The sequence below is a fragment of the Pseudonaja textilis genome, chromosome 9 (assembly GCF_049901715.1).
Source record: "Pseudonaja textilis isolate UNSWEBS1 chromosome 9, rPseTex1.2, whole genome shotgun sequence".
Lineage (NCBI taxonomy): Eukaryota > Metazoa > Chordata > Lepidosauria > Squamata > Elapidae > Pseudonaja > Pseudonaja textilis.
In genome coordinates this window covers 2,660,823-2,682,538 of record NC_141998.1, presented here as the reverse complement: position 1 = coordinate 2,682,538, position 21,716 = coordinate 2,660,823, and the positions used below count along the sequence as shown (strand labels likewise).

Below are 21,716 nucleotides of genomic sequence, written 5' to 3'. Positions count from 1 at the left end.
AAGGCTCCCCCTCCTCCATCAGGGGCAGCATCTGCTCCAGCTGCGGTCCGAAGGAAGCCCTCCCCACCCCACCCACCCCACTGTCCCGCCCCTCTGCAAACTCGGGGGGAAAGGTCCCCTCCCCAGCATCTGCTCCAGCTGCGGTCGAAGGAAGCCCCCTGGCCCACTCTTGCCAATAAGCTCGGGGGAGAGGGAAGGGTTCCCCCTGCCCCCCACCAGGGGCAGCATCTGCTCCAGCTGCGGTCCGAAGGAAGCCCCACCCCCCACCCCCACTGTCCCCGCCCACTCTTGCCGAGCGGGGCGGGGCGGGGGGAGGAGGAGAAGAGAGGGGGAGAGCCGGGCTTAAAAGAGCGCCGCGCCGCCCCGCCCGGACTCCCACTTTCTCCAAAGCGAAAGTGAAAGCGCTTCGCTCTCTCTCCCGCTCCAGCCTCCGCCCCCCCCGGGAGTCACAAGACGCGGAGCCGGAGGGGCGTCCTCGTCGTCGTCGGCGCTTCCTTGAAAGTCAGCTGGGAAGGGGGACGAAAAGGGGGGACCGAGTTTCCACGGAGCGAGGATGCGACCCACGCGAGGTTTGCGGGGACGGGAGGGGCTCGCGGGGGGCCTTTGGCTGCTGCTGCTGCTGCTGCTGCTGCTCCTGAATGCGGGGCGCGGAGAAGTCGGCGGAGCCCAGAGAGCCAACATCGTTCTCATCCTCGCCGACGACCAGGACCTGGTCCTGGGGGGAATGGTAAGCCTCGGACCCGCGTGGCGGGCTTGCTCCACCCGGACGCCGTCTGCAAGCGCCTGGCACTCCCCCCCAGGGAGGGCCAGGGGGGCACCGGGAGCACTAAGCACTCAGACCACGGGTCCCCCCCCCACCAAACGTGGCAAGGTTTGAAGACTTACGGACTTGAAACTTGGCAAGTTTGAGACTTGGGGACTTCAACTCCCAGAATTCCTCAGCTAACATGACTGGAGGAGGAATTCTGGGAGTTGAAGTCCCCGAGTCTGAAAGTGGTTAACTTGGGAGACCCCTGATTAAGGCTTATAAGCTGCTTTAGGAGACTTTTACAGCCCTCTCTAAAGCGGTTTGCAGAGTTGGCCTCTTGCCCCTGCCGCCCCCCCCCCCCCAACAATCTGGGTCAGGGGGTCTTCAAACTGGACAGCTTGAAGACTTGTGGACTTCAACTCCCAGAATTCCAACCTCTTGTCATGTTGCCTCGGGAATTGTGGGAGTTGAAGTCCACAAGCCTCAAACTTGCCAAGTTTGAAGTCCCTTGATCTGGGTCCTCATTTTACTGACCTCGGAAGGACGGAGAGCCGAGCTGCTCAGGATTAAACTGCTAGCAGTGGGCAGAGTCAGCCTGCAATTCTGCACTCTAACCCCAGGAAGGGAGGAAGGAAGGAAGGAAGGAAGGAAGGAAAATAGCACTTAGACTTATATACCGCTTTATAGTGCTTTCCAGCCCCCTCTAAGCTGTTTATAGAGAGCCTCTTTCCCCTCAACAATCTGGGTCCTCATTTTACCCACCTCGGAAGGACAGAAGGTTGAGTCAACCTTCAGCTTGGTGGAATTTGAACTGCCAAATTGCACTCAGTCAGCAGAAAGGAGCCTGAGTGAATAGCTGCTGAGGAAGGTGTGGCGACTGAGTTGCTACCGGGTGTAAATTCCTCTGGCATCAAGGATTCAGAGATAAGCCTTCATCCTGGAAAGGGAGGAAGGGGTGAGAAAGTGAACTCGCGACGGCCCTGTCTTGATTCTCTTGGGCAAAAGTTTCCAACCTTGGCCACTTTTAAGACTTGTGGACTTCCCACTTCCACAATTCTCCACCAAGACGTGGAAGCTGAAGCGTAAAAAGTCTTGAAAGTTGCAAAGTTGGAGACCTTTGCTCTTGGATTGTAACAGGCGTGGAGACCAAATCCATCTTCTTTTGGAAATTTGGGTCTTGCACCAAGCAGAGATAAGATTCTAGCATTTCTAGTTCTTGTCAAGTGTTTGCTGACTTGGCCTAACCTTGCATTGTTTAGAGTTGGAAGCAGAACAGACCTTAAAACGTGCCCCGCCCACCCTCACACCATGGAAACAGTCTAGAAATAGTCTAATAGCAGCGCCAAGGAATAATAATAATCTGCAACTTGCTTGTCAGTGTTAGTTAAAGTAATAAATTGTTAACATTAATTATCTTGAATTAGTGTTCTATAATATCTAATGGTGAGGGGCAATTTAAGGAAAACTTGCTCACCGCTCAGCATGTTGAGGAGAGGCTCCCAAACGTATACATATAATTATTACTTATTAGTGTGATTGTTAATAAATATAGGAAGGACAATGTAAAGATTGGGAAGTGATGCAGTTTGACTTGGAAAGAGGAAATAATGAATAAATTCTGCAAATTAACCATTTTTTTTTTTGGTCACAGAATGCTGACCAATTGCTTCTTGGAAAGCAGCCACTGCACTCTGTTAGCAAACCTATTTTAATTTATATATATATAATTTATGATGTTGTTCCCTTTATTTCTCTGGCACACCTTTGTTTCTTTACGAACATCAAATCTCAAATTTGATTCCTGGTAACTAAAAGGACAAACATGATGTTGTTTCCTGTGAGTGCTTTTGGGCAGAGTTCAGTTCAGACACGGCGTTTGTTTTATTGCTTATATTAAAAAAAAAAATATTTGTGGCTCAGGGTTGAACCCCGGGGTCAGTAGTGCTCTCTGAGTTTGCTTGTTCTCTCGCAGGCGTTTCATTACTCAAACTAGGTTACAGTGCACTGATGATGATGCAACCTAGTTTGGTAATAATAAAACGTTTGCAAGAAAGCAAGCAAACTCAGAGAGCACCAAGGACCCTGAAGTTTTATTAGCTTCTTCCACAATGTTTTTTAAACACTCATCCTTATCTGAAGTTCTGGTGATCTCTCATCTATATATTTACCAGTTTTGACCTGCTTCGCTTTGTAAAGATCAAACAAACTTAGTTTGCTACCAGCTTTGAAGACCAATCTATTCTTTTAACACTGTTTGTGTTGAAACCCACTTTTTATGTATATAAATTTTTTATTTTTAAATATATCTAAGTATTGAATACATGAACAGTGTGGCCTCGGTATCGTTAATTCTGATACTAAATAATAGTGATAATAGTGACAATTTTGATAATCTTAATTACGTTAATCATACTCACATCATTATAAATATTACAATTAAAGTTAATATTTTAGTATTTGCTCCACCATGCATATAATCCATCATTTAATTATTCAGTATTTTAATGCGCAATACTAATAACCATAATAATGTTGTTTAAGTGTACATAATGTAATCATCTTTCAACTTCTGATCCTTTCAACATACTGATTTTAAAATATTACATAGGAATATGTACCATAATATTTCTCCCTTTCTAATTTCTACCTCTATTCTAAATCTTCATAGCACAAATCTTATGTTAGTAGGTGTTCTATTTCTATCCATCATCTCTTGTTCGTTTTAGTATTTCAATTCTTGTTGCTATTTTTGGGCATGTTTTCCATACTTCTTCCTTGGTATTTTGTACTTCCATGCATCATTCATAGTTGATCTACATATTTTCTCTACCTCTCACTGCCAAACCTTCACGATGCCTATCAGGGTCTCTAACCTCTTGTTAAAACCCACTTTTGTGCATCCTGCTGCGGAAAAGGAGGAAATTATACCACTTCTTTTCAACAGTAATTGCATGGGTGCTTAAACCCACGCCAAGAGAAAGGTCCTCTGATCACTGCTGCTTATGGATTTTGGAAGGCGATGCTTTGAAAGTCCCAGCAAATGAAGGGAGGAAATGTTTAGTGCGGATCATGTGGCTTAGAAGGAACCACAAACAAGTTGCTGCGTAGGAAGTTTCCGTTCTGGTTTTCTCCAGTCATGAAGGATGTTTCATCTCCATGTGAAAGCATAGATCAGTTGGGTTCCTCTTTTGATTCTTGGCCTGGCCAAAAATAAACAGCTGGAAGGGACCTTGGAGGTCTTCTAGTCCAACGCCCTGCTCAAACAGGAGACCATAGATCAACGATCTTCAAACTTAACAGCTTGAAGACTGTGGACTTCAACTCCCAGAATTCCTCCTCCGGTCATGTTAGCTCAGGAATTCTGGGAGTTGAAGCCCATAAGTCTTAAACTTGATAAGTTTGGAGACCCTTGATCTATTTTATCTATCTTATCTCTCTCTATCCTACCTCTCTCTATCTATTCTATCTTTCTCTGTCTCCCTCTATCTATTCTATCTATCTCTTTTTTTCTACCTATTTATTCTACCTCTCCTTATCTATCTATTCCAGGGGTCTTCAAACTTGACAGCTTTAAGACTTGTAGACTTCAATTCCCAGAATTCCTTCTCCAGTCATGTTAGCTCAGGAATTCTGGGAGTTGAAGCCAATAAGTCTTAAACTTGCCAAGTTTGAAGACCCTTGATCTATTTTATCTGTCCTATCTCTCTCTTTCTCTCTATCCTACCTCTCTTTATTCTATTCTATTCAATTCTATTCAATTCTATTCTATTCTATTCTATCTATCTATCTATCTATCTATCTATCTATCTATCTATCTATCTATCTATCTATCTATCTATCTATCTATTCTATCTCTTTCTCTCTCCCTCTATCTATTCTATCTATCTCTTTCTATCTATCTATCTATCTATCTACCTCTGTCTATTTATTCCAGGGTTCTTCAAACTTGACAGCTTTAAGACTTGTGGACTTCAGCTCTCAGAATTCCTCTTCCGATCATGTTAGCTCAGGAATTCTGGGAGTTGAAGTCCACAAGTCTTGAACCTGCCAAGTTTGAAGACCCTTGCCGTAGACAAATAAATTTCAAACAAATGGCTGTCCAATCTCTTCTTAGAAACCTCCAGCATTGGAGCATTCACAACTTCTGGAGGCAACCCGTTCCATTGATTAATTTACTAAAAATAAAAGAAGACGACAATAAAGGAACCCATATGGATTAATACAAAAAGAGGAAATATACAGGAATTTCTTTTCAATAAAAAGATCTCAAGTGCTCTGTATTGTCACTCCTGTGCTAGATACCATGGTGGCTCTTTCAAACACGTGTCACAAGGATATAAGAGTGGAGTTTCTCCAATGGGAGGGGCTATTTAGTAGTCTTGTTTTGAAGGCTTCATTCTGATTCTTCATTTTGAATTTTCAGGGCCCGATGAAGAAGACCCAAGTTCTGATGGGTCAATTTGGGGCTACCTTTGCTAATGCAGTAAGTATCCCCAAAATGGGGTTTCAGAATTGCTTTTATAGGTTCACCTATAGGAGGAGAGACCCTACCCATCCCCTCCTGTCTGTCTTGACCCAGGCTTCCCAAAACCATGAAGCCGACTCACCATCCCGATAAAATCCCTTTAAATGAATTTAAAATCTCCAGCAAAGTCCCAGCAAACAGTCTTTCAAGAGATTGCACAACTACAGACATTTTATCAGGCTGGGAGAGTTGCCAGGCCAATACCTTCCAAATGCCGTGCTGTAGCAGACAATACTTGGTAAGAAGCCAGGAACATTGGAGTATTGGAATCAAATAGGATAGGATAGAATAGGATAGAATATTGGAATTAAGAAATAGAAGAATAGGATAGGACTGGACAGAACAGATTAGAATATTGGAATTAAGAAATGGGCTACACTAGGCTAGGTGCTGGAAGGGACCTTGGAGGTCTTCTAGTCTAGCCCCCTGCTCCAGCTCCTATACCATCTCAGACAAGGAACTTTCCAGTCTCTTCCTAAAAACCTGAAGTGATGGAGCCTGGTTAATTTCCCTCACTGTTAGGAAGTTGGCTGGAGGCATTTGAAGGGCTGTCCGTTCACCAAGTTAATAGCTTCTGTCATCTCTTGGTAATAACTCGGTTAACTTTTGGAGCATTTCCAGCCTCCTCCAAGGCAGCTAGCCTGCATCTAGGAACAGAAACTTGGAAAACCTCTGGAGTTGTGCTACTTTGGAGTAGACCAGAGCAGGGGTGGGATTCAACTTTCTGAACCACCGGTTCTGTGGATGTGGCCTAATTTGTGGGTGTGGCTTGGTGGTCACGTGACTGGCTGGGCATGGCTTGTATGTAAATATTGTAAACACTTAATATTTTTTATTAAAAAAAAAAAAGAGCAACTTTTACCCCAAATCAGGCAAAACAGGCAGGCAGATTGAGTTGCTCGCAGAATCACAGATTCACTCAGAGATCTACCTCTCTGCAATCTGCTACCTGAGTCTGCACTGAAAAAATAGAAGCTTCAGCCCTAAGGAAGGTTCAGCTCTGCTTTTAGATTAGCTAAAAAGCAAGAAATCCAATGATTTCCTGCTTTCTAGCTAATCTAAATCTCCCGGCACAGCAGAACAGCTGATGGTCAGAGGGAGAAAAAAGGAAAAATAGCAACTTAGCAGGCAAGTTTGATGGCGCGCATGCCAGGTAAGGAGTGAATGGGCAGGGAGGGGAGGGGCCAACCAGTGGCGCAATTTGCCGGTTCTCCAAATTGGGCTGAATCATAACAACCAGTTCTATAGAACCGGTCTGAACTGGCAGAATCCCGCCCCTGACCAGACGTCTCCAAACTTGGCCACTTTAAGACTTGTAGACTTCAACTTCTCAGCATAGCTGGCTGAGGGATTCTGGGAGTTGAAGTCCCTCAAGTCTTAAAGGGGCCAAGTTCGGAGTAGACGGTGAACAGAAGGAACCCATTCTCCCAACCGATTTGTCTGTGTTTAGTTTTCAGTGACTCCGCTCTGTTGTCCCAGCCGCAGCAGCATCCTGACAGGTTTGTATCCCCACAACCACTTGGTGCGGAACAACACCTTGGAAGGGAATTGCAGCAACGCCGCCTGGCAGAAATTCCAGGAGCCCTTCAGCTTCCCGGTTTACCTGCAGAAGCAAGGTTACCAAACTTTCTACGCTGGCAAATACCTCAACCAGGTAGGGCTGCGTGTTTCCCGCCAAACACTTTTCCTTTTGTGCAAGGGGTGTGCCGGCTGTGCTTTTTTCACCAACATTTCTCCTTTTCTTATCAGTACGGGCACCCGCAAGCGGGCGGCGTTCAGCACGTTCCCATGGGATGGACACATTGGCTAGGTCTGGTGAGTAGGACGGCACCTGGTTTCCTCCGAGCCGGGAGGATTCAACCTTGGCAAGCTTTAAGATTTTGTGGACTTCAGACTCTCGGAACAGACTCTCCAGCACAGACCCACTGGGGTGAACAGCTGCATCCTATGAGGGTCATTGGGCTCTCGACTCCCATCAGCCTCAGCAGGACAATTGACCAGTGAAACAGCTTGCCTTCAGGAATCGTGGGAGCTCCATCACTGGAGGTCCTTAAGAAGAGACTAGAGTAGACAGTCAATTGTCTGAAGCAGTATAGGTTCTCCTCCTTGAGCAGGGGGCTGGACTAGAAGACCTCCAAGGTCCCTTCTAGCTCTGTTCCTATTCCATTCTATTCCATTCTTTTCCTACATTCTATTCTGTTCCTATTCTATTCTTCATTCCAATACCCTATCCTAATTTCTACATTCTATTCCATTCCATTCTATTTTTATCCTATTTCTTTATTCTATATTCTATTCTATTCGATTCGATTCAATTCTCTTTTCTCTTCTCTACTCTACTCCATTCTTATTCCTGCATTCTATTCTATTCTATTCTATTCTATTCTATTCTGTTCTGTTCTGTTCTGTTCTGTTCTGTTCTGTTCTGTTCTATTTTTATCCTATTTCTTCTATTCCATTCTATTCTACTCTTACTTCTACATTCTATTCCATTTTATTCCATTCCATTCCATTCTATTTTTATCCTATTTCTTTATTCTATATTCTATTCTATTCTATTCTATTCTATTCTATTCTATTCTATTCTATTCTATTCTTATTTCTACATTCTATTCCATTTTATTCTATTCCATTCCATTCTATTTTTATCCTATTCTATTCTATTCTATTCTATTCTATTCTATTCTATTCTATTCTATTCTATATTCTATTCTATTCTGTTCTATTTTTATCCTGTTTCTTTATTCTATTCAGTTATTTCATGTTTTAACACAGGCTTTATATCAATTTCTTTCAACTGCCATTTCAGCATTTTGAGTGTAATATAAACTGCTGCGAGGTTTTTTGTTTTTGTTTTAAAGACCAAGCCATTTAAAAACATTTTAAATAAATAAATAAACATCCTTGTGCCTTAAGAGGTCCTCTGCGTTCCCCCCCTCCCCCCCCCCACAGGTGGGCAATTCTAAGTACTACAACTACACCCTTTCGTTGAACGGGCATGAGGAGAAACACGGAGACCACTACGAAGAGGACTACCTCACGGACCTTCTGGTGAGTCCACTCCGCTTCCTCCTGGCCTTCCCTTCCACTCTGGGGTGGATGCAAGGGAGGCTTAAGAAAAGCCAAGATGGCGGACGCATGGCTCACCATCAGAACAAGTGGAGGTTTGACTGGAGCGTGGCGGCTGCCATCTTGGCTCTTTCTTCACCAGTCCCTGCAAATTCTTCCTTGGGGAGTGGGGGGTGAACGGCGGTGAGGGAAGGCGTGTGAGTGCCTGAAAACAGCCCCTGCCTTTCATCCCAGTGAAACTTGAATAGCTGCTCTCTCCACTCCTGTTCTCTTCCGTCCTTCCCAATCCTTTCTGTGTTGCAGACTAATCGGAGCCTGGAGTTCCTACGGAAGCTTTCGCGCCCTCCCTTCCTCATGGTGTTAGCCCCGCCTGCTGCGCACTCGCCCTGGACGGTGGCTCCTCACTACAAGTCCACCTACGGTAGCCTCAAGGCCCCTCGCAATGGCAGTTTCAATGTGCACGGGAAGGTGAGTTTCGCCAGCGCATGCCAAGCGGTGTGGTCTTCAAGCAGGCTAAAGCAGGCGTGATGACCTAGGGCGTGGCACAAAGGCAACTCAGCCAGAGAATAAATATGGGTCCGTTTATTAGCTCCAACTTTGTCCCCAGTGTCCCGATTACTTTCCAGTCTGGAGAAGAAAACTCTCCCAGGAACCTACAACAGCCTTTGGCTGAAAATATTCCGATCCAAACATTGTAAACAGAAAACTTTAAATTATAAATCCAACAAGGCAAAATAAGATAATAAATCCAGCAGGGCGAGATAAGGAGTTCCAGAAGTGAAGTAGCACAGCAGTAAACCAAACCAGTTGGGAGGGTGCCAGGAACTAAGATAACAGCAGCCAGCACTAGATAAATTCAACGTTTGTTCCTGACAATCACCAGGACTGTCTTTTGGACTCAGACATTGGTCCTACATCCGATGCAGAGATGGGGCCAGGACCACCTGGGAGTGGGGTGCTGACTCTGGAGACACCGGACTCTGGCAGCAGTGAGGCAGAGGAACAAGGGGAGCTTGTTTCCACTGCGCATATGCGCAGAGCTGCCAGAAGGCAAGAACAATTAAGACAAAAGGGGTGACTCAGGGGTAAGGCTGGGAGGTGATTGCCCCTCCCATAGGTATAAAGGAGGTGCAAAGGTAGAGAAACCCTTGCAGGAAGCAAAGTCGTTCGTTCGATTCAGACTCCTTCTTGAAGCTCTTTGTACTTCAGTTGTTGTTGTTTTTCTAGTTCATTTGACACTTTTGTTATTGGCAGCACTTCACAGGAAAGAAAGGTGGGTGCTTATCTCGAGGGACGATTTGGGACTCATTACAGGCTGGGAATGAACATAATTCCCAGCGTTGAAATAAAACAGGAGTTGTTTTAACTAAGCATGTGCTTAATTATGGTCTCCAGAAGCCTTGGTCAGAACGAACTTAAAAAGTCATAAAGTAGGGCAACTAGTGAGACACTCAACAAGTGTCTCACTTAGCAACAGAAATTTTGGGCTCAGTTGTCATAAGTCGAGGACTACCTGAATATGGTGGTGGTGGTGGGGTTTCCTTTTATAGATCCTCCCTGTCTAATACCCCACCCTTGAACCATTGGATATCTCTGGAAGTTGCCTGATGGATATTTTCCCCTTTTGTAGGACAAGCACTGGCTGATAAAACAAGCGAAGACGCCAATGTCCAACAGCTCCATTCAGTTCTTAGACCGTGTTTATAGAGCCCGGTAAGAAAGTGTGACTTCACTATTACCAAAAATGGTGAAAGGGGAAAAAAAAACCAAATAACCTGAAACCAATTCTCTTGATGACTTGGTGATGAGAGAAGCACCATCAACTCAATTCTGCACGCCAAAATGGGCTTGAAGTGACTACAATCGGTGGGGGTTCACACATTGTAATAAGTCATCAACGATGGCTTATCATTTTAAACTGTCCTGATAAGCAAGGGGCCTCCAAACTTGGCAACTTGTGGCTGGAGAATTCTGGGAGTTTTGAAGTCCACCAGTCTTAAAAGTTGCCAAGTTTGGAGACCTCTGGACTAAGCCATAAAGTGCAGTTTGCAAAGCGACAGTCACTGGATTCCCATAAGATACGAAACCACCCAAAGGAAAAAAAAAAAAAACCCAAGATGGTTTAGTGTGACATGTAATGCCCAATCATCCCAAAAGCGCTTCATCCATTCAACCAGGTCATGGTTGTCCCCAAAGGTGCTTTTTCCAAAAGACAATTGGACTTTCTTCTTTGGAAAATGTTTCGCTCCTCAGAAGAACTGAAGATGCTTCTTGGATGAGAAGCAAAATGTTTGCAAAGAAGAAGAAGAAAAAACCCAAGAAAGTCCAGTTGCCTTTTGGAAAAAGCACCTTTGGGGCAGCCGTGACCTGGATGATTTGAGAATTTCTCCGGACCTCAATCATTAAGCAGAACATAGTTACAATTCATCTGTTGTGTTTCTTTGAACTGACTATCGTGAACTGACTATCAGTAAAACCAGTAAGGCACATTGCCACAAAAATAATGCAGGGCATTTTTATTAATAGATTGATCAATAAATCAGAATAGAGCTAGAAGGGACCTTGGAGGTCTTCTAGTCTAACCCCCTGCTCTAATACCATTTCAGACAAGTGGCTGTCCAGTCTCTTCTTTAAATGCCTCCAGTGATGGAGGATCCCACAACCTCTCAAGACAAGCTGTTTCACAGGTTGATTGTTCTAACTCTCAAGAAATTTCTCCTTAGTTCTAGGTTGCTTCTCTCCTGGATTAGTTTCCACCTATTGCTTCTTGTCCTGCCCTCGGGGGCTTTGGAGAATAGCTTGACCCCTTCCTCCTCTCTGTGGCAGCCCCTCAAATATTGGAAGACTGCTATCATGTCACCCCTAGGCCTTCTTTTCTCTAGACTAGCCATACCCAATTCCTTCAACATTTCTTCATGTATCTTCATGTTTTAGCCTGCAGGCCTTTAATCATCTTAGTTGCCCTTCCTTGCACTTTTCCCAAAGTCTCAACATCTTTTTTTCATAATGTGGTGACCAAACCTGGATGCAGAATTCCAGGTGTGGTCTTACTAAGGCATTAAAAAGGTATTAATACTTTACGGTGATTTTGATTCTATGCCTCCATTTATACAATCAAGGGTTGGTTCCACGTGGTTAAATTTAAAAGAAAAAAATAGCATTAACCCCGTGGTTTCTCTTTTCTCTATAGGTGGCAAACTTTGTTGTCAGTAGACGATATGGTACAGAAAGTGTTGGATCAGTTGAAGTCCCTTAAATTGCTGGACAGCACATATGTGTTCTACACCTCAGATCATGGTTACCACACAGGTGAGTAGAAGATATTTTTAAGAAAACTTGTGAAGGCACAAATGGAAATAGTGAAATATTTCAAGATGTCCTCAGACAGTATTTCACCAGACATCAGTCTTCTGAATCGAGGCAGCGACATTCAAAACTAGCTTTAATAATAAACCGTTAACTACAACAGTTAATTACTGGTAATTGAAGCAGAAAAGCAGCAAAAAAATATGATTCCACAAGAAGCCCTACCATCAAATAAAATGTCCAAATCTTTTCATAATGTGAGTTGTCTGGACCAATTTGGCTTTTTGTTGTCTCAGCCTGATCTGGAAATTCACTTTGGGGATTGAACTGCCTTTGAATCTGATCTCCAAACTGAATATTTGCACTTGCTGAAGAACGATTCTTTTTCCTGTTTATCAACCATCCCTATTGACTTTTCTCCTCCCTCCTGCAGGGCAATTCTCGTTGCCTATCGACAAACGGCAACTTTACGAGTTTGATATCCGGGTGCCGTTGCTGGTCCGAGGCCCAGGTGTTAAAGGAAATAAAACATACCTGGTAGGTTTTCTGGTTCCAAAAGAAAGGTCTGAGCTGAAGTTCTAGCACAGGTTTTGTGGAGGCCACCTTCAGTTAAAACGGGAGCGTGGTGACTTATGGGTTAGACGAGCATATATTCTCCCTATTGAGTTGGGCAAAGGTAGGGCTATTGATGGCCTCCAAGATACCTGAAGATGGCCTCCAAGATACCTGAAGATGGCCTCCAAGATACCTGCTTGTCCAGACCACAGTTAAGGTTTCTTCCTCCTCCAACCCCACCCCAATCAAAATTGCTGCTTGCAGATCTCCCATTCATTCTCCCATTGAACTGCCGTGGTGGTGCAGCGGTTGGAGTGCAGTACTGCAGGCTACTTCTGCTGACTTCCGGCTGCCGGCAATTTGGCAGTTCAGGTCTCACCAGGCTCAAGGTTGATTCAGCCTTCCATCCTTCCGAGATGGGTAAAATAAATACCCAGTTTGTTGGGGGCAAGAGGCTGACTCTGTAAACTGCTTAGAGAGGGCTGTGAAGCACTGTGAGGTGGTATATAAGTCTTAAGTGCTATTGCTAATGATCACCATTAGTAAACCCAGCAGTTTTGTCCACATCATCCAGCTGATAGGTCAACTGGGGGGTGGGGAAAAGAGGAGGACCCTCTTCATTTGGGGTCTCCTGCCCCTGCCCCCCATGGTTTATAAACAACAGAGTCTGCAGTCCTGTTGCAGAATACCTGAAGCCACATAGCATAGTGCAAGGGTCTCCAAACTTGGCAACTTCGAGACTTGTGGACTTCAACTCCCAGAATTCTTTTGCTGGCTGAGGAATTCTGGGAGTTGAAGTCCACAAGTCTCAAAAGTTGCCAAGTTGGGAGATCCCTGGCATAGAGTCCTGTGGGGCAGTTTGCAGACAGTAGCGTCCTGTCATCTTTTCCTTTATTGCGTCATGCAGTTGTAGGCCTCGTCTGGAGGTTGGGTGGCCAAAACTGCTTGGATACATTTCCTGTCATAAATATGAATCAACTGCCAAGGACCCGAATTTTGATCTTAATGACCATGGGGGGATGCAATGGTCATAAGTAGGAAAAACTGGCCATTGGTCCCTTTTTTTCCCAGTCCTGTTGTCACTTCGAATGATCACTAGTCAAACTCTTGTAAGTTGAGACTATCTGTGTTAGCTTCCTACTACGGATTGTAAAGCCATGAAGATGAGACTTGTGGGTTAGGGAACCATCGTCCAGGGTTCATTGCTTTGAGAATGTCTTCTCTCTTCTCTGCCTCTCAGGAACCCATTCTGAATATCGACTTGGCACCCACTTTCTTGGACATTGCAGGAGTCAACGCTTCTCAGACCAACATGGATGGGGTCTCTTTCTTGCCCCTCTTGGTAATACCGTTGCCTTGAATTTTGGAATATGGTCCAGTGGAAGAGTCTAGTTAGAAAGCTTTTCTGAGGAATGGAGGAGGGTTTTATTTTTTTAAAAAAAAACACACACACTTTTGCGGTGTTTACAAAGGAGGGCTTCGCTCACAAGCTGCATGTGGGACTTTTATGCATTGCAGAATCATACCGCAGAATGTGAAGATTTATGGGGTTTAAGCAGATCTCTAATAAATTCATGAAGAAATCTTGAGGGTCCGGCATGGATAGAGGCCACTGTCTGAGAGAGAGAGAGAGAGACAGACAGACACAGAGAGACAGAGACAGAGGAGGAAGGGTGGGAGAGGGAGGGGGAGAGAGAGAAAGGGAGGGAGAGAAAGAGGAGAGGGAGGGAGAGAAGGAGTAGGAAGGAGAGGGAGGGAGGGAAAAGAAGAGGGAGGGGGAGAGAGGGAGAGGAGTGGGAGGGAGAAAGGGAGAGAGGAAGGGAGGATAGAGACCACCGTCAGAGGGAGAGAGAGAGAGGAGAGGGGGAGAGGGAGGGAGAGAGATAAAGGGAGTGGGAGGGAGGGAAAGAAAGAGAAAAGTGAAGGAGGGAGGGAGAAAGAGTGGGAGGAAGAGAAGGAGTGGTAGGAAGAAAGGGAGGGAGGGAGAAAGAAGAGGAAGAGAGAGAGAAAGGGAGGAAGAGAAGGAGTGATAGGGGGAGAGAGAGAGAAGAGGACAGGGGGGAGAGAGAGAATTTGTTAAAGTATCTTTTAATCTTTCTTCCTCTTAGGTTAGGTGGGCAATGAAGCCTGACGGGGCACAAAGGAAGTGTCTAAAATACATTTAGAAATCATAACAGAAAAAGAGAGAGAGAGAGTTTTTCTATTTACATCTGTTTCTTGAAATGAGTCTCCTTTCATGCAGGTAAACAAGGTACAGAAATCTGCATGGCGGTCAGATTTCCTGGTGCAATATACTGGAGAAGGCTACACAACCAGGGACCCCGAGTGTCCGTCCTTGGGACCAGGAGTGTCAGTAAGTGTCCCAGCTGGCTTAATTGTCACGCGCGACACCGTATTTCCTTACAAAACGTTGATTCTGCCATTTGCATCCAGGACGCGCGGCCAGAAAAATGGCTCCCTCCTTTGCAAATATTGATTTTCAGTTCTAAAAGCCGCTCTCTGGGGGGTTATTTGAGCTGGCTAAATTTCCATTTGTTTTGCATGTAAAGAAAACATTTCTGGGAACCCAGGAGGCCGGGGCATAGCTCTGGTTTAATAAGTAGCTGCAGAAGAAGACCCCCAACGAAGATGGTAGGCAGTTCTGCCAGAACAACTAAACGTTCCCCTACCCATCCAGCCAGGATGGCCAGTGGCAAGGGATTATGGGAGTTGTGGTGCAAAACCTCTGGATAGTGGAATGTAGTCATTAAAAAAAAAAAAACCCACTCCCTCTTTGTGAGAGAGAACGATGGGTCTTAGAAAAATCCTGTTGTGTTTGATTGCACCCCTGTCTCTATTGGTACTCTGTTCCTATAATGGCCAACCATAACTTAGGGGCTTAGCAGAGCAAACCCAGGGAGGAAGGATGGGATAAACTTCTAATAGCCATAGCTGCAGCCCATGAAGGGGATCAGGGCCCCTTCCTCTCCCATAGACCACGCCATTCATGTTTCTCCCTTATCTGCTCCTCCCTGCGTGCCCTAGGATGAAGAGGGGATGGGCCTGGGTCTTCCTCTGACTGCCCAGCCGGCCTGTGCCCTTCCCCAGTTTCCTCCACAACCTCCGGAGCCACACTCCTGCTCCCTGTTGGTTGTTCCTCCTCTCCCTTGGAATCAGACTCCAACAGGGGCATGACACCCTCCTTCTTCCAGTTGGATGACCTCAGAGTGGCTCCTCCAGTGGTTTCTACTTTTGTTTTCCCCCAAGCATCCCCCCCTCCCTTCATTCCCCCCTCCTCACAGTGCACCACAGACCGTCACTGCATAACAGCAAGGTACAAAATGAGCATAAAGCGGCAGCTGACACTTGCCTTAACTAGCATCTTATATACCGCTTCACGGTGCTTTCCAGCCCTCTCTCTAAGAGTCAGCCTCTTCCCCCCAACAATCTGGGTCCTCATTTTACCCACCTTGGAAGGATGGAAGGATGAGTCAACCTTGAGCTGGTCAGGATTGAATTCCTGGCAGTTGGCTGAATCGGAAGGAAGGAAGGAAGGAAGGAAGGAAGGAAGGAAGGAAGGAAGGAAGGAAGGAAGGAAGGAATAGCAATAGCACTTAGACTTATATACCGCTTCACAGTGCTTTACAGACCTCTCTAAGTGTTTACAAAGTCAGCATATTGCCCCCCCCTCAACAATCTGGGTCCTCATAATAAATGAACATTGTCTCATTTGACTTCCGAGGAAACAGGCTCTCACACCCTCCCTAAAGCAGTTCCCATCAGGAGTGGCATTTCTGTGCCACACGAGGCTGGCACATTTGCCTATGCAAAGCAGGCCTTCTCTTGCCCCCCCCCCATCATTTTCCTAAGTCCAATTCAGACCTGTCACAGCTTGAATCTCTCTGTAAGAACGGTCCTTGGCTCCATTTGTGGAGAAAGATATAGTTTAATAGTAGGTCGAGCGTAGGGCAGTAGTGCGAAGCCAGAACTGAGATTCGCGGGCCCAAATCTCAAAAGTTTTACACTGCCAATCAAGTTCCTGCTAGATGGTCAGTCTGAGCCCAGTTTGGTATGTAGCTCCCTCTGTGATGACCCAGGGCAGGATACAAAAGCAACGAAGTCACAAAGTCCATTTAATTCCTTCAACTTGGCTTCAAGGCTCCAATTATCATTGACTGGAGAAAAAAACTCCCCCACAAACAGTTGCAAAAAGTCAGAAATGCCGTACAAACTCAAAATACATATAAATTATAAATAGAAAAACAAACAACACAAACCACACTGAAGCAATGAATGAGACTAGGCAGGATAAGGGCTTGAAGATGTCCACAGATATCGAAATACACACACTGGGAAGGACTCCCGAACTCAGATCAGAATCGAAAGACTAGAATTATTTCACGCTTTGCTTCCAGCACTGGGCCAGGCGCAGTTTGTCCTTTTAAACAGTCCTCACAGCTGCAGCCCATGAAGGGGATCAGGGCCACTTCCTCTCTCATAGACCACGCCATTCATGTTTCTCCCTTATCTGCTCCTCCCTGCGTGCCCTAGGATGAAGAGGGGATGGGCTTAGGTCTTCCTCTGACTGCCCAGCCGGCCTCTGCCCTTCCCCAGTTTCCTCCCCAACCTCCGGAGCCACACTTCTGCTCCCTGTTGGTTGTTCCTCCTCTCCCTTGCAATCAGACTCCAACAGGGGCATGACACCCTCCTTCTTCCAGCTGGATGACCTCAGAGTGGCTCCTCCAGTGGTTTCTACTTTTGTTTTCCCCCAAGCATCCCCACCCTCCCTTCATTCCCCCCTCCTCACAGTGCACCACAGACCGTCACTGCATAACAGCAAAGTACTTAACTAGCATCCTAAAATGCTATCGAGAGAGAGAGAGAGAGAGAGAGAGAAGGGGGCTTTCTTGCATTCTCACATACCTGCATTGACATGGTCTCCCACCCCTGGACACCCAGTTCATCATGTAACTGCAGGTGTTACTGTGACACAGGACAATGAAATGGATGGTCTATAAAGGGATGGAAAGAGGAATGGATTTTTGTCTGTCCACCTTATTTATGGGAGCTTGGAGATGAATAGAGCCCATGAGATGGTTGATAATTGATGTTGTTCTTGGTTGCCATTATGCATATAATTTAACTATATTTGTATCTTTAATTCTATATAAGCCAGTAAGGGTTACTGTTGAAAAATGAGCAGCTAGATCAATTGATTAGATCAATAAACAGGTGAAGGACTCCATGCCGGTTTTACTCTGCTAGTCTTTGCCACGTATAGAGGGTTGTGCTCATTCTTGTTTCAAGGCCATTGAGCCAGCGCTATCCTAAGACATAGCTAGATAAATAGCTAGATAAATAGGTACCACTTTGGTAGGAAGATAACAGTGCTCCGTGACACCGTGCTGGCTGTTCCTGTAGCCAGCAGTGTCCCAGAGCACTATTATCTTCCTACCAATGTGGTACCTATTTATCTACTTGCACTTGTGTGCTTTCAAACTGCCAGGTTGGCAGGAGCTGGAGGGGAGGACGGGAGCTCACACCGTCACACGGTGCTTGGGTCTCAAACCCGGGCTGCTGGCTTTCCAGCTGACTCTGCCAGTATCTTAACTGCCAAGCCGCCTCCCTGATCCTTACATCGATAAATAAGACTAAATCTGCTCAAGCTAGCCAGCTAGCTGTGCCCTTTGACCAAGGAAGAAGCTCAGCCTGCCCGTGAGGTTGTCTGACATCTAACTGCTCTTCTGAGAGTCTCTGTCCCCCCGAGAGAGGCCTTGCAATTTTGCAAAACTCAGACAAAACAGGCTTGTAGTGTCCTGATCGCCCTCAATTTTGGCCACTCTGGTCTGATGCGAATCGGTCGGCCCTCACTAGCCCGTGTTTTGTACTCGGGAAGAAGAACGCAAATTGCTCGACAGCTCTTCGGCTCATGACCGGTTTCCCACACTCTGTTTTGCACAGCAATGCTTCCCCGACTGCGTGTGTGAAGATGCCTACAACAACACATATGCCTGCGTGCGCACGCTGAGTGCTGCGAACGTGCAATACTGTGAATTTGCTGATAAAGAGGTAAGCAGGCGGGGTTTGGGTCTTGCCCTCTGTAGCGTCAGGAGCAGTGGTAGGATTTAAACAAATTTTTCCTACCGGTTCTGTGGTCATGGCTTGCTGGGCGTGGCCCCATGACTGGGTGGGCGTGGCTTTTTTTCTTTTTTGCAGCCCCCACCCATTTTGGGGAGCTTCTTAGCCTCGGGGGGGGGGCGTTTTTGCTCCCCCAAGGCTCCTCTGAGGCTCAGGAAGAAAAGGAACAGCGCAAGGAAGGGAATAGCACCCCTCCAAGCTGCGTTTTGGGGCCTTCCTGGCCTCAGAAGAGCCTCTGGGGGGGTATTTTTGCTCTCCTAAGACGGCTCTGGGGCTCTGGGAGGCAAAAAATGGAGGGGAGGGGGCGAACTTCCTCCATTTTTTGCCTTCCTGGGCTTCAGCAAGGGAAATCCCGGCACAGCTGATCTTATCTACAGCTGATTGTCAGGAGAGGAAAAAAAGAAAGAGATAACTTATGAGAACGTCAGGTGGGCGGGGTGAGTGAGCATTGGGTGGTAGGACGACCGGGTTGGGGGCATGGCCAGCCAGAACTTACTACTGGTTCGGTGACCCACATCCGATCCTTGCTACCGGTTCGCGCGATCCGGTGCGAACCGGCTGAATACCACTACTGCTCAGGCGGCTCTGTGTTTAGGGCTCTGAAAGTCGGGTCTTGCGGCCTCCAAGAATGATCAGAGCTTCTGGCATCAGAAAAATGTCTTTCCACGTTGATTGTGATGGCTACTAAAGCCTTCCGGAGAAGCCCTCTGGGGCATATAGGTTGTCCTTGATGTATGACCACAATAGTCAGGAAATGTGTGATTTAGCAGTACGGTTGGTAAGCGAGACGTTGTGCGATTGTGACTTCCATAATGCTTTCCCTATTTACAGGAAGTCATCTACTTAATGTCATTGTTTAATGATCATTCAAAGTCAACAACAGCACTGAAAAAAAGTGATTTATGAACAGTTTTTCACTCTTATGACCATTGTAGCATCTCCGTGGTCCCGCAATCAAAAATCCAGAGGCTTGGCAACTGACTCATGTTTATGATGGTCAGGACCAGGTCAAGGGTGAAATGAATGGTGCGTCAGAGTCGGCTGCAACCTGGAAAATGCCAACGTTTAAACTCCTAATAAATCAATCTAGTTTACTCTTGAGAGATGTGGCTAGATACTTGTGATTTGAAGGAGGGTGCATGTCGGAGTCCGGGCAGAAGGTGGACAGGTGTGAGGGACCTTGAAAGAGATGAGTCTTGCTTTAATGGTGATAAGTGATTATGGTGACTTATGTTCTGGCGGGCCACAACAGCTGTCTCCTGACCATCACCGCACGGTCTCCTTTTTTTCTTGCAGAATTTTGTGGAAGTCTACAACCTGACTGCAGATCCCCACCAGCTGACTAACATAGCCAAGAGTGTCGACCCTTCGCTGCTCGTGCAGATGAACCAGAAGCTGATCAAATTGCAAGCTTGTTCCGGCGTCAGCTGCCGTACCTGAGGGTTGGAACGCTTTGGCTAGGACCAAGAACCCAAGAATCCCTTCTCTCGTGGTTTCCTGGCCTGGCGCTCCTCCCGTCTCCAAACCGAAGCGAACGTGGTGCTGCCTATTAATTTAGGATGGCTCGATCTTTTAATCCCAAGTTTGGAGTTTGCTGTGCCGGAATAGGGTTTGGGGTAGATCAGAAAGGGAAAATGTGGGTGAGGAATGAAGGCTCTCACCCACTCCAAGGGCACCCAACCTTAGCGACTTTTGAGACTTGTGGACTTCAACTCCCAGAATTCTGGGGGATTCTGGGAGTTGAGGTCCACAAGTCCAAAAGGTTGCCCACCCCTGCAGACACCCTATGAAATTCTAGTGCCTACCTCGCTTCGTTGCTCATCTTGTCTTCTTTTGGCCAGGCAGTGGGCAATGAGGTCTCACTTCAGAGTGAAGAATATGTCTCAGTCTGGAACTTTCCAGATGTTATTGGACTACAGCATCCTACAGCAACTGTCATCCTTGGGACTACACATCCCACCTTGCACTGCTCCAGTTAGAGGAGAGATGGGGAGGGTTCTTTCCGTTCGGTCATTGATTAGCGCAGAATGAAATAACCTGGGATGGTCAATCTCCATGGTCATCTTCCTTCCTTCCTTGGGCTGACTGAGATCTTGGAGGCTCTGCGTATCCCTGCAGGGACCATTGTGCCTCGTCTGACTTTCTTGCCAGGTCCATGGTGATTATTGCAGTTGCTATCTTCATACTGTGAAAAAAAAAAAATGGAATAAAGCATTTTTTTAAAAATTAAGAAAAGCCAGTCTTGCATTTTTGTGTGTCGTCCCTGCTATGGAGAACCGGACTCCTGACTATTGGTGTCGGATAACAGATAAAATCAGAGTTGGAAGGGACCTTGTAGGTCATCTAGTCCAACCCCCTGCCCAAGCAGGAGACCTTACATCATTTCTGACAAATGGCAGTCCAGTCTCTTCTTGAAAGCCTGCAGGGATGGCGCTCCCACAACTTCCAAGGGCAACTTCAGTTCCATTGGGTTGATTGTTCTCAATGTCAGAAAATTCCCCCTTATTTCCAGGTTGAATCTCTCCTTGTTCAGTTTCCATCCAATATTCCTTGTTTGGTCTTTGGATGCTTTGGAAGATAGCTTGACCCCTTCCTCCTCCTCTCTGGGGCAGCCCCTCAAATACTGGAAGATGCTCTCCTGTCTCTCCTGGTCCTTCTCTTCCCTAGACTAGCCAGGCCCAGTTCCTGCAACTGTTCATTGTATATTTTAGTCTCCGGTCCCCTAATCCTGGTTGGTCTTCTCTGCGCTCTTTCTAGAGTCTAATGTCAGCATTTCAACTAACACCTCTTCTCTTCTCTTCTCTTCTCTTCTCTTCCCTCTCTCTCTCTCTTCTCTTCTCTTCTCTTCTCTTCTCTTCTCTTCTCTTCTCTTCTCTTCCCTTCCCTTCCCTTCCCTTCCCTTCCCTTCCCTTCCCTTCCCTTCTTATTTCTATTTCTCTTCTCTCCTATCCTATTATTCTAATCTAATCCCTTACTTCCTCGAAGAGAAGTCAGTTCCTTTGTAATCATTTGACTCCAACCTACACCCATGTCTGAAGTCCATTTGCAACATAGTTTACAACTGACAAACCTGTGGATGGGGAAGTGCCTGGAGGGGTAGGTTGACGAGAGAACCGGAAAGGAAAATGGGGATAAACACTAAAAAAAACTGGGTGCAGCATTCAGGCCAATCGAAACCATCTCCGGCAGCCTCCCTTTTTAAAGTTATACAGGTCGCTCTTGCCATGCAACCAGAATTGAGCCCAAAATTTCCGCCATTGAGTGAGACACTTAAGTGAGCTTCATCGTCTTGGGCAGGAGGCCGGGTGGGGGAGGTTTAATCCAGTCAGGATGGAGGGGAGGGAGAATCCATCCTGTCAGAAACTAAGCCTTCCGCCTCCCGTACCATTCTGCCAG

At 46.2% G+C, this 21,716-nt stretch overlaps 1 protein-coding gene across 1 annotated transcript; it reads left to right on the top strand.

The window, feature by feature from the left end:
• The first annotated feature begins 174 nt into the window (after positions 1-174).
• On the top strand, positions 175-20,555 carry LOC113445820 (N-acetylglucosamine-6-sulfatase). Its single transcript, XM_026715173.2, has 13 exons — positions 175-727; positions 5,172-5,231; positions 6,724-6,927; positions 7,023-7,088; positions 8,226-8,324; positions 8,646-8,810; positions 9,973-10,055; positions 11,533-11,651; positions 12,082-12,185; positions 13,444-13,545; positions 14,446-14,556; positions 18,144-18,251; positions 19,617-20,555. Exons 1-13 carry the CDS (start codon positions 554-556, stop codon positions 19,758-19,760), a joined length of 1,539 nt encoding a protein of 512 aa, XP_026570958.2. The 5' UTR covers positions 175-553; the 3' UTR covers positions 19,761-20,555.
• Positions 20,556-21,716: the final 1,161 nt, after the last annotated feature.